General features: G+C 37.3%; 1 protein-coding gene across 1 annotated transcript; it reads right to left on the bottom strand.

Moving 5' to 3' along the window:
• Positions 1-1,988: 1,988 nt before the first annotated feature.
• LOC306881245 (olfactomedin-like protein 2B) lies at positions 1,989-10,394 on the bottom strand. The gene is made up of 8 exons (XM_079435248.1): positions 9,990-10,394; positions 9,288-9,554; positions 8,973-9,080; positions 6,001-6,162; positions 5,390-5,579; positions 4,068-4,508; positions 3,809-3,985; positions 1,989-2,896 (listed from the first exon to the last, which is right to left on the bottom strand). Exons 1-8 carry the CDS (start codon positions 10,134-10,136, stop codon positions 2,298-2,300), a joined length of 2,091 nt encoding a protein of 696 aa, XP_079291374.1. The 5' UTR covers positions 10,137-10,394; the 3' UTR covers positions 1,989-2,297.
• Between the last annotated feature and the right edge of the window lie 1,901 nt (positions 10,395-12,295).

Here is a 12,295-nt window from a genome sequence, read left to right on the forward strand (position 1 = left end):
GTGTTTTATGATGCCCTTATGTGGATCTTCTAAATTTTGGTGGAATGTACTTTCAATTGAACAACAGAAACCTTTCAGGGTTGATTAAAAATAATTAGTGTTTCAAAGATTAACCAAAGCCTGGGTTTGGAACGACATGAGGGTGAATAAATGATGACAGAATTTTCTTTTTTGTGTGACCTATCCCTTTAAATCACATTTTTCATTGAGGAAAAATTGTCATGACAGTTACTAATGATTTCTTTGGTAGACTGATTGATTTCGATGGCACATGCACTTAACTCAGTGAGGGTCATATTATTATTTCTTCAGTACAAATTAAAGCATATAATGCTGACGTTCTGGCCAATTGGTGAGTAACTGTTTTCTTTATAAGGAAAGCCCATTTTCACTCTAATTTGGCACTTTGGGGGTACTAATTTGGACTTTGGTTGACATAAGTAATGTGCTAGGGCCCTAATTGTTTAGGGTTCATGGTAAAAGGATACTGAACTATTCAGCACAAGGGTCTGAACCAAATGAATGATGCTCTACAGCAGTCAGAACAATATAGTCAGAAGAATAAGAGCAGGGAAGCCCATCATTAACATGAATGAATGACTGTGCTGGCTGACATCAGAGTGAGTTAGCATATGAACTCTGTGGAGTATAGCGTGACACCATCAGCTTGCCCAGACAGACGGTGGACTTGGCCAAAGTAAAGCCTCTGTGGAGACCTCTTGGGTTTCAGGCCCCATTTTTCCAAAGCTCTGCAGATGTGGCCGCCATTCAGAGCCCTGTTAATATGTAGTTGTCTGAATGGTTCTCCACAGCCCTACTGCACAGCCAATGTTTTTCTCTGCCATTCTCATAATATTTTAAGGCAATTTAAACCACAAGTTTGACATATATGTCATAAAAAGTATGTGGAGTGACTGTCACTGGCATATCAGAGCTGTCACTTCATCTTGTCTAACACTCCGACTCTGTCAGCGATTAAGTTTTGTCTTTTTCACTCAAGTCATTTTCTCAAACCAGACTGACATTAATGGAGCAGCTTTAACTCTCACGATAAGGTTTCCAAAAAGGAAACTGATTGCACATGTTTGATAAGGAGAAAGACTGAGCATTGTGTTTTCATTGAGATTTTTCAACCAAGCTGAATGCAAGTCTATTAATAGCCTTTTATCATAATTGATATGCAGATCACAGGTCTCAATTAGATTTGTCATATATTATATTATACATTATAATATTGACGGTCTGGTTAAATGTAATAACAGTAAACATGTAAGTTACTATTTTTTTCCAACAATATGTTTGCATTATTGAACATGGTTTATAGTGTTGTCAAACGTACGGTACTGTTAACTAAAAATTCCGAAATGTTAACTGTTAAATAAAATTTCCCCCAGTTTTTTTTTTTTGCTTGTTTGTTTTTGTTATTGTACCCAGATTTGTACAGAGACCCTTGAAATTTTATTGTCATTTTTACTGTCATTCATACTACGGAAGTTTTGGCATTTTGACAACATTAGTTCTTTGTAATGGTGATATTTTTTGTCAATTCCACAAGGTGCTGTCAAGCTCAAGATCCTTCCTCTTTCTCATCTGGTTTTCTCAGGAGTTCCTCTGAGGAGAAAGGCAAGGAAGTGGAGATTACAGCAGAGTTTGCTGACAACAGATGTATTCTGAACTAGTATCGACCAGTCCTTAAGAACTGTGCACTATTTCATGCACAATATATGGTCTTTTTGTGCAAAATTCATTAATGCATGTAAGTTCAAAGACATAAAAATGTTTGTCCTTGTCATTTGTTAACTTAGAGGGATTTTATATGTGGCTGGCATCACAAATCCCTCTTACTTTCTGGGGGAAATGTACTTTTTTTCTCTCATTGCGTATATTGTTTCATTTTGAAGTATACCAGAATATGAAAGTTACATGAGTTGCAAATGACGTTTTATGTTGACCTCAAAAGAAGCTAAAGCAATGACACTCCACACTTTTACAAGAGCTTGCTGTAAGGTTTATTTTTAATTACATTATTTACAACATACATTTACACTTCATATAAGCAGTGAGAACCTTGTCATGAATAGCTCAATCACATTTTTACCCCTTTGAGATCAAAAAGCAAATACAAAAGACGTGCAACAGACAAAATGACCAAATTAAAGGCATAATGAAATATCCATAAAAATATTTGTCATGTAGACTGATCTACAACCCACTTAGACACATAATCGTTTGACTATTTTATACAGAAAGTGCTGCACGCAGTACCTTAATAAAGTGTTCAAGTTTTTAAATTACCGTTAATAAGCAAATATTACATCGTAGGTCACCTGATGGCCATTGTCCCATGCATATAGCGTACGTTCCTTAGGATTGTAGTCAATTTGTGTGGTGTAAGTGTAGTTGTTTACAAAAGGGAGGCGGGGAATCATCTGGGTGTGTGTGTGCGTATCGAATGCGTAGGAAATATTGGCATGCATGCGCTCGAAACTGTCGACGGCGTACAGAACGCCGCAGATGATGAAGCAGTTTCCATAGAAGTTCCTCCTCAGGCCCGTCCTCCAGTTCTTCTCTTTCTGTAAGTCAGAGGGTCGGAGCTTGCTTAGGATGATCACTTCCTGGTGAAATCCCTCTTCGTCCAGAGCTGGGTACACTAACCATAACCCGCTCTCATCCACACCAAAGTCAATGTCTGAATGCCCTCCCCAACTCCAGGGAGCCTCCTCCTCCTCTAATACTGCGTCATGAAGGGTGGTCCAGGCTGCTACATACCGGAGACGAAGATCAAACCTGATTATATCACGAGAAAAGGCTCTGTTGTAGAAGAAAGAGCCACCGTAGACCACATGGCCAGTGCCAATCCAGTTATAGGGGAGTTTGTAGGAGTTGCTAAACTGCCCTGTGAGAAAAAAGAGGAACAAATGTCATATGCTGCAGAGGTTGGTCATGATCTTCTTGCAAGGGACCCCCTTCCCATGTATAATGACTCTTTCATGCTATGTGAAAAAAAGTACGATATTGTGACAATTCATCTCCTAAATTAAAGTGGCTTTTTACATTTTAATTGTAGTAGCTGAAATTATTTAGATATTGTGTGTAAGATGTATCTCTGTTAGTTGTACAAATCTGAAGAGAAACATTTTCAATTAAGGAAATTTTTGTCCCACAAAACTTCATGACTATTCAAATGTTTGAATAGTTTATGCGCACCAAAGCTTCATTTATTTATTTGATCAAAAATCCAGTAAAAACAGCGATATCTTGAAATATTATTGCAATTTCAATTAAATGTTTTCCATTTGAATACATTTTCAAATGTAATTTATTCCTATGATGGCAAAGCTGAACTTTCAGCAGCAATACTCCAGTCTTCAGTGTCACATGATCCTCCAGAAATCATTCTAATATGCTGATTTGCTGTTCAAAAACGGTTTTATTATTATATGTGTAAAACTGCTTAATATTTTTGTGTAAATTATGATAAATGTTTTTAGGATTGTTTAATGAATAGAAAGTTCAAAAGAACAGCATTATTTAATAATACATACATGTAATGTTATTATTATCATATTGAATAAAATTACGAATTTCTTAAAAATAAATAATTAATCTGAAGCTTATGAACAGTACTGTATATGTAAATGTGTTATTATTTTGTACAAGTTTGGAGTATAACCAATAGTATAAAATATTCTGAAAATATATATTTTTTTCTGTAAAGTATACAAAAGGAAGACATTCAGTACAGCACGCTTCAAATGACCAGCCACACCAGCCAAATGCAGCAGTTTCTATTTTAAAGATACAGTACCTTGTTTAAAGGTGTCCATATCACGGAATTCCAGAAGCTGGTTTCCATAGTAGTAGTCAGTCACATATATAACTTTTCCATTGCCTTTCGGGTCTTTCATCCATGCACCTTCTTTTTTTCCATATGAGTTGTGTGTAACAGGATCAGCGATGCTTGCTAATGTGTCCTTGCAGATCCCTGTAAACAACAAAACAAGAGGGGACCCTCTAAAATCTTTTAAGTTAGTTTTCTTCAAATCTGAATCTGGAATCAAGCTTACCTTGTTCTTTGGTCTTCTTTGGAGGTTGTGTGCTTGTTTGAGTTGTAGCTTCATCCCAGCTAAGTTTGGACCTCTTTGCAGGTGCTGTAACTCTGGCCAGATGAGGCACTGCAAGAGTTGCCATGGTTGTTGCATTGATGCTTGGTGACATTGTGGTAGTTAAAGGCATTGAGGTAGGCATAATTGCCCTTGCTGTTGTAATTGTGCTTGACTTCTTGGCTTTTACAGCCTCTCCTTCAATTTGCCTTGTTACATTTGGCATGTTTGCAGCAGTAGCGTCTCCATTCTGTCTGTTGAGGTTCATTGACAGTGTCTGGGTCACTGCTGCAGTGGTTTCGGGTCTTGTAACAGTCTCAGGCAGCTCATGCTTATGGAGCTGGTCTTCAATTATTAAATCCACCGAGCCATCACCACTCACAACCTCATGCGCTGCTGTGGAAACTGTTGAGAGGAGAAACATAAAATGCTTAGTTTAACTTTAGCATACTCTTGTTTGTAAAGTTTCACCCATAATCTGAAAATGCTGCCAGGGTCATTTATATTTTTAAAATTCATATTTTTATTCATCCAAAACATACACACATAAAATCGATCAAAAGTGACAGTAAAACATTTACAATGTTTCAAAAGATTCATATTTAAAATAAATGCTACTTTCTATTCATCAAAGAATCCTGAAAAAAAAACATTGTTTCCACAAAAATATTAAATAGCACATTTTGAAAACAACATTTCTGAAGGATGTGACACTGCAGACTAGCTGAGCATATAAGAGACTTCTTTCAAAAATATTTAAATACAGTAATGTATTTATATGCAATAATATTATTTAAATATATTAATACTAAACAACAAATTTGAAATGTATTGTTTACTTTACATTATAGTTATCTATTGTATAACTTATATAATTTGCAGTGCATTATGGGAATGCAATTCATTTTAAGTAAATGTTAAGTAAACATTTGTGTAACTCATTTTCATATATCTTTTTGTTTTAAATCAAATATGATTCATTCAAGAACTTGGTTTAGTTTATGGTTTAGAACTCTTTGCTAAGTGTTTTGTAGTATCCTACAGATAAAATAAATGGGGAAAATACTTCCAGAAATAATATGGGCGGTCACTGTGTAATGATAATTAGTGATGCTGAACTTGCATTTGGCTTCTCAACATTTTTCATACTACAATTTAACCCTAAATATAAGAACATACTGTTGATCCTTCTCAGTTTTATTTCTCCGTTGACATACATTAGAGTTGCAGATATAAAAGCTGCATTTTAGTCATTATTACAATGAATTGAGCTGTTGGACACTCACTATGCTCTTTCTCTTCCTTGTCCTCCATTGTGTTGGCTTTGTAGAAGGTCATGCTTTTGATGGTCATGCCATTGGGACCTGCTTTGGTCTTCGCAGGTTTATGCAGCTCCTCCTGACCCTCAGAGTTGCTTCTCTTCAGCACAGGTTTACTGGAGCCCTGAGTCCCAATAAACTTTTCCTCATATTTCCTCTGGCCAGGAATATACAGTGAAATTGTCAGTTTAATTATTATCTTCAAAAATGTATGTAATTAAACCTGATCACATTAATGCATCAAATAAAAGCAGCATTAATGGTCTCTTTCCAAGTTGCCCTTTTTGTGGTTGCATAAATGTCCTGAATGAGATGAAGGGGAATTTGTGGTGTATTAATGGCTTGAGCATGTTGTGGGAAAGTTGTATGGCTTTGATCGACTATTTCTCTACTGACATGTCTTCCAGACTCACTGGAACAGTGAATTTGACCACTGTTTCCACTGGGCAAAGTTTGGTACTGGTGATAATGTGTGTGACATTTGCAGCGGGTATTTGTGCATATATGTTGGCAGTTGTCATCTGTGTGAAGTGAGACGCATTTCTAATGGATTGAGCTAGTGTGTGCTGTATCTATACCTCACTGTGCGCAAAAGCAGCTGCCGCATTCTTCTGCAGTGAGGGCTCCAGCACGCTGAGATGTTTCTTCTTCTCTTGACGTTGGTTGGAGCGAGGCCCCTTCCCTTGTGCTTTTTCACCTTTCACGCTCACTTTCTCCTTTGTCAGGTTTCCGGAAAACGACTGTAAGGAGAAGGTAAACACAATGGAAGTCCATGGGTGGCAGTTCCACCCAACCACCTGAACTCAATTCCCCTTTGTCCAGTGGCAACATTTGAAAGCAGACAGTGATTTCTGGTGCCATGGTAATACTGAATAGTGTATAGAAAGCAACGTGGTTGTTTCAGGGAACAGCATAATCAAAAATAAATACTGTGACACCCTGTTCTTTGTGTGTGTGTGTGTGTGTGTGTGTGTGTGTTCCAACATGACTGGATTTGTCTTCATGTGGTGATGCTAATGTGGAAAAGAAGGCTCTAAATTATACTAAATTATATATTCTAAAATTGTGCCAAAAAGCCAAAAAAAAAAAAAACGTGTATATTATGTACACTCTTACAAAAACATGAAGGTTTCAAAAGAACATGTTATTTATTTATTTATTTTTGTTAGTGTGAAGTATTCTAATAATCCGACAAACTTAAAAAAAATGTATTAAGGACCTTTAGTGCAATTGAAAGGTTACATGGATGGTTCCTAATGAAAGCATAGATGGCAACAAAGAGCCTTTATTTATCCTATATTTGTGTGTGTGTGTCTGTCTGTGTGTGTGTGTGTGTGTGTGTGTGTCTGTGTGTGTCTGTCTGTGTGTGTGTGTGTGTGTGTGTGTGTGTGTGTGTGTGTGTGTGTTAATAAATTTAGGCCCGGTTTCACAGACAGATCTTAGACTAAACCAGGATTAGGCCATAGTTCAATTATGGAATTGATTGAAAAATCACCCCACACCCGCCCTGAACACCTCTCCACACAACCATTAACACCTCCAGCAACCCCCCTCTCCCCCAGACCTACAATTCAAATCAGTGAAGATGACGTGTGCCAGGTCTTCAGGAAGAACAAAAGAAGGAAAGCACCAGGCCCAGACGGTGTGTCACCAGCCTGCCTAAAAATCTGAACAGACCAGCTGGCCCCCATCTTCACACAGATCTTCAACAGATCACTGGAGCTGTGTGAAGTCCCCTCATGCTTCAAACGCTCCACCATCATCCCAGTCCCAAAGAAACCCCAAATTACTGGACTTAATGACTACAGACCTGTGGTCTTAACATCTGTAGCCATGAAATCATTTGAAAGACTTCTTTTGGCTTATCTGAAGGACATCACCGGACCCTTGCAGTTTGCCTACAGAGCAAACAGGTCTGTGGATGATGCAGTCAACATGGGACTGCGCTTCATCCTGCAGCATCTGGACAGACCAGGGACATATGTGAGGATCCTGTTTGTGGACTTCAGCTCCGCTTTTAACACCATCATCACGGAAACCCTTCAGAATAAACTAACCCAGCTCTCCGTCCCCACCTCCGTCTGCCAGTGGATCAACAGCTTCCTGACAGACAGACAGCAGTTAGTAAAGCTTGGTAAATTCACATCCAGCACTCGTACCATCAGCACTGGAGCTCCTCAGGGCTGCGTACTCTCCCCACTGCTCTTCTCCCTCTACACCAACGACTGCACCTCTAAAGACCCCTGTGTCAAGCTCCTGAAGTTTGCAGACGACACCACACTGATCGGCCTCATCCAGGATGGTGACGAGTCTGCTTACAGACAGGAGGTTAAGGAGCTGGCTGTCTGGTGCAGTCTTAACAACCTGGAGCTTAACAAGCTCAAAACTGTGGAGATGATGGTTGACTTCAGGAGAAACCCCCTGCTCTCCCCCCACTCACCATCACGAACAGCACTGTGACTGCAGTGGAGTCATTCAGATTCCTGGGCACCACCATCTCCCAAGACCTGAAGTGGGACACTCACAGACTCCATTGTCAGGTAGGCCCAGCAGAGGTTGTACTTTCTTCGCCAGCTGAGGAAGTTCAACCTGCCACAGGAGCTGCTGAAACAGTTCTACTCTGCCAGCATTGAATCTGTCCTCTGCACTTCAATAACTGTCTGGTTCAGCTCAGCTACCAAATCTGACCTCAGAAGACTACGGAGGGTAGTCCATACTGCTGAGTGAATCATTGGTACAACCCTCCCCACTCTCCAAGAGCTGTACTTATCCAGAGTGAGCAAAAGGGCTGGTAAAATCACTCTGAACCCCTCACATCCAGCACACTCCCTCTTTGAACTTTTACCATCTGGTCGACGTTACAGAGCTCTGAGCACCAGAACGACCAGACACAGGAACAGTTTTTTTCCCTCAGGCAATCCATCTCATGAACACTCAACAATAAACGTGGAACACACAACTAATTCATTATCCATTCACCACACTCACTTATTTTATTTTTATTTTCTCATTTCTAATTTGCACATACTTGACCTGTACATACATAGTTGTCTATATTATATATTGTGTTTTTGCTGCTTCACCCTATTTGGATATTTGGATATTATTCTTTTATTATCTGTGTCCTGTCCTGTTGCTGTCTTTCTGTTGCACTGTGGAGCTTCTGTCACTACAACAAATTCCTTGTATGTGTAAACATACTTGGCCAATAAAGCTCATTCTTATTTTGAATTACGACATTTAATTCATTTTTATGAGCGCAAAAAATCCATTACTGCTTTGCATCTTGAGACAAAACAAAGGCACTGATATATTTTAAGGTCAGTCAGTGCAAGTTTCTTTTAGTTGAAACAGCTCAGATTTACATTTTAGTCTAGAATTAGGCTTAAACCTGGTCTGTGAAACCAGGGGGTAATGTACTTTATATTCTTATATGCAAGGTAATGTAAGATATAAGATATAGTTTCTATCAGAAGCACTGTTTAATGATCACAAATGTTTATATTTTCTATAAATTTATTCTGAGAACAAGTATCAATATTGCACTCACTTTCTCTATGTTATCAACCCGTTCCAGAAGTTTTGTTGTGATGGAGTGAAGCTTTAACAAATCCATCCCATAAAATGCTCCCTCGAGAAGGTCCATTATGGTTGAGAGCTGAAACATCAAGATATAAAAAGTGGATAATAGAGTGGTTTAATAGAAGTTATTTATACCATTGACTAATTTATGTCTAAAAAAATGTCTAAAAGTCATCAAATTAAATAGAGCAAGTCCGTATTTTTAAGAATCATCTATTAACACCAGTACATGATTCTTGTCTCTGTCTCCACATGAGCCCTGATTCAGTTCAAAACCCTTTACCTTGATATCATCCCGTCCAGCTTCTTGCAGCTTCTTAAACCTAAAGTCTCCCTCACAGGGGTTGAGGGCAGAGGGAGGGGCGATGCAGGCACACTTCTTACAGCTGGGTCCCGCAGTGACTGTCTCCACTGTGTAGAAGTCCTCAGCCTTGGCATGGCCCTCTTCAATGCGTTTGCATGCGCTCCTGCTCAGAGGCCTTACTACACACTTACACTGACACTCCGAGCCCTCAGACAGAGTCTTCACTTTATCATAGTCTCCAATAAGCTATTAGAGCAAATAATGACAGTGAGTATTTTTTTTTTAAATCAACCCTAATTAAAATTTTCTCTTTTTTTTTGTAATAGTTTAACATAGTGGTTTATAGATATTATTTTTTATAACTTTTTTTGGTCAAAAACCAATTTATACAACCATTAATTAGTAGCATATACATTTCAATAATAATCAAACACATTATTATAATTATTATAGTTTTTAACACTTGTTTGGTAAGAAATCACCTTATTTAATTTTAATAACAATCAAACGTTTATATATAATTAAATATTATTATTATTATATTTACATGCAATTTGTGGTCAAAAATAACTATATAATTTAGTATTTACATAGAAATTTCAATAATAATAATAACAATACTGCAAAATGCACCAGCATTTATTCATGTGATCATTTAATTTTTAATCAGGGAAAATTTACCTGTGTTAAGATGTTTTCTTGATTGTCCATTTCATCTTCTAGAGTTGGACGGTTGTCTATATTGTCAGCAGTCTGTTGCTCCATCACATTGGCTCGTGTTAAACAAAACGAGCTCCAGCAAAGAATAAAAAACAATAATTCCATCATGCAAATTTATCAAAGATGACTTGCCAATTTTAGTAAGTTAAGGTCAAGTCTTTTCTTTGGTGCTCACCCCAGACAAAAATGCAGTTACTCTTTATGTAACCTATATATTTCCATATGTCAATCAATAGTCCATTAATTACTGAATATGTAAAGAGTTTCACTGATGACGTCAAAATGGTCCTAGGTTTGGTTCAAATCAGTTGCTTATGGTTTCTACAGACAGAAAGAAGCCCTTCTTTGTGTTGGATTGCCGGTGATGAATGGATATTTGAAAGGTTTGCTGTAAGTGAGTGGGGAGGAACCTAAAGACAGGGAGGAGTTCTGCCATTAGATCAATGACCCAAAACCCAGAATTTTACTGCCTCACAATAAATAAATGTGTTACAAGGATAACAAATTCATTAATAATAAAAACCCGCACATGTATATATGTAAACACAAAATACCATGTTCATGATAAAGTAGGCCTACACAGCACAAAATCATTTCTGGGGAAATTAATTATGACAACATGTCTTAATTATGAAATAATTCTCTAGAGGTTTTAGATACATTCATTAGTTGTTTATGAGTCAAAAAATACATCTATCTATTTTAGCAAGACATCACGATTTAGTGAATGAAACTCTCCCAACGCCGAAGACGCTGCCTGTGAAGTAGAGCTTTTCCACCATCTACTGACAATTCGATTAATTGCAAGTCCTCAAGTTTTTTTTTTGTAATGCAAGACATATGATGTGTACTTTTATTCGTACATCACACGCAGTTGCAACATCAACATATTCTAGCTGGCTGTCGATGTAATTGAGATGGCATTAGGCTATCTAATAGCCAGTTAGCAAATTGTAAAGCAAATCAAAAAGAAAATAATGCTCCAAATATTCAGCAAACCTTAATTTATGAAAAGGTATTTATTTATTTGTTGATTACAGTGAAACTGTGATGCAGTTTCAAACATGTCTCCCTCATTATTCAATGTTTTTAATAAGTGGGAGATGGCGTGGCTTCATATTTCATCATTTTTATTCAGACACCCTTGCTACAAACAGGACCATAAAACAGGATATGCAATTAATTTGCCATTTTAAATCTTCCCTCCATGTTACTCTGTCTCTTCCTCTCTCACACATTCATTCATTTCTCATGTACACATGCTCTCACTACTGCATAAGGACACTTAAATCAGGGCCCCAGACTGTCCTAAATCTAAAAGAGAACTGTCCTGGATTACCAAAAGCAAACAGGGACACATTAAATGTGTATATAAATTTGGCCAATTTCAGAAAAATGTCATTTGTTTATATAAAGTGTTTGGGTGACATCACAGTTAATTGCAGAAGTTGAAAGTGGGGAAAAAAGTCACAGATGACCATAATTCACCCTATAACAGACAGAGTACTGTTGTCAATGTTTTTTTCTCTCTCCAGTTTTTACATTTATGTTTTTAGCAGATCCAATCTTACCAAAACAACTTATGAAAGTGCATAGAATTTGTTAGTAATGACCTGAGCAGGATACAAACTCAAATGTTCAAAGAGCATGTGCAAACATGCACATTTTTCAAGCAAAACATTTAAAAATAAATAAATAAATAAATAAAACATTAAATTAAATAAAACAGCAGATGACAATATATGTTGGGGTTCAAATAATAAACCAAAATATATGTAGTTTATAATGATTATTTATACACAACAACACTCCAAAGTTGAGTAATTCTAAATGCTAAATTTGTAAAGAAGTCTCTTCTCTTTTGACAGGGTAGTATGTGTATCATTTCTAATCTGCTTGCATCATAAAAGCATATAAATGCCTTACACTGTACATGATTGCTTCACGATCCTATTAATAATCCAATACTGTCTGTCTAACATAATGATGGTGTCATGGATTTTTAGGTGTCCTGGATACTCCAAAATACCTGACAGATAGCTCTTTGTGTTTAGTCATTTGATCATTACATTTCATATTATTTTAGTGAGAATGTCCATATGTCAGTGTCTGTAAGAGAAAGATTGCTCTAGTTTGGCAGCTCCATACAAAAGTCTATTGTGTAGGTCCAATGCCCTTCAGCACTGAAGCTGTTCTTGACATTGACTCAAACCTACAAGTATGCTACCATAGGTCTTTAATCAAAAGCCATGTTTTTCATCACAGGT

Source organism: Barbus barbus (genome assembly GCF_936440315.1).
Source record: "Barbus barbus genome assembly, chromosome: 15".
NCBI lineage: Eukaryota > Metazoa > Chordata > Actinopteri > Cypriniformes > Cyprinidae > Barbus > Barbus barbus.

What these genes read in the sequence shown, in the direction of transcription:
- LOC306881245 (XM_079435248.1), bottom strand. Translation starts at nt 10,136, where the DNA reads ATGATGGAATTATTGTTTTTTATTCTTTGCTGGAGCTCGTTTTGTTTA. An exon ending in CTGGACGGGATGATATCAAG is followed by an intron (nt 9,081 to 9,287) that starts GTAAAGGGTTTT and finishes TTGATGTTTCAG; the next exon opens with CTCTCAACCATAATGGACCT. An exon ending in TATGGACACCTTTAAACAAG is followed by an intron (nt 2,897 to 3,808) that starts GTACTGTATCTT and finishes TTTTTCTCACAG; the next exon opens with GGCAGTTTAGCAACTCCTAC.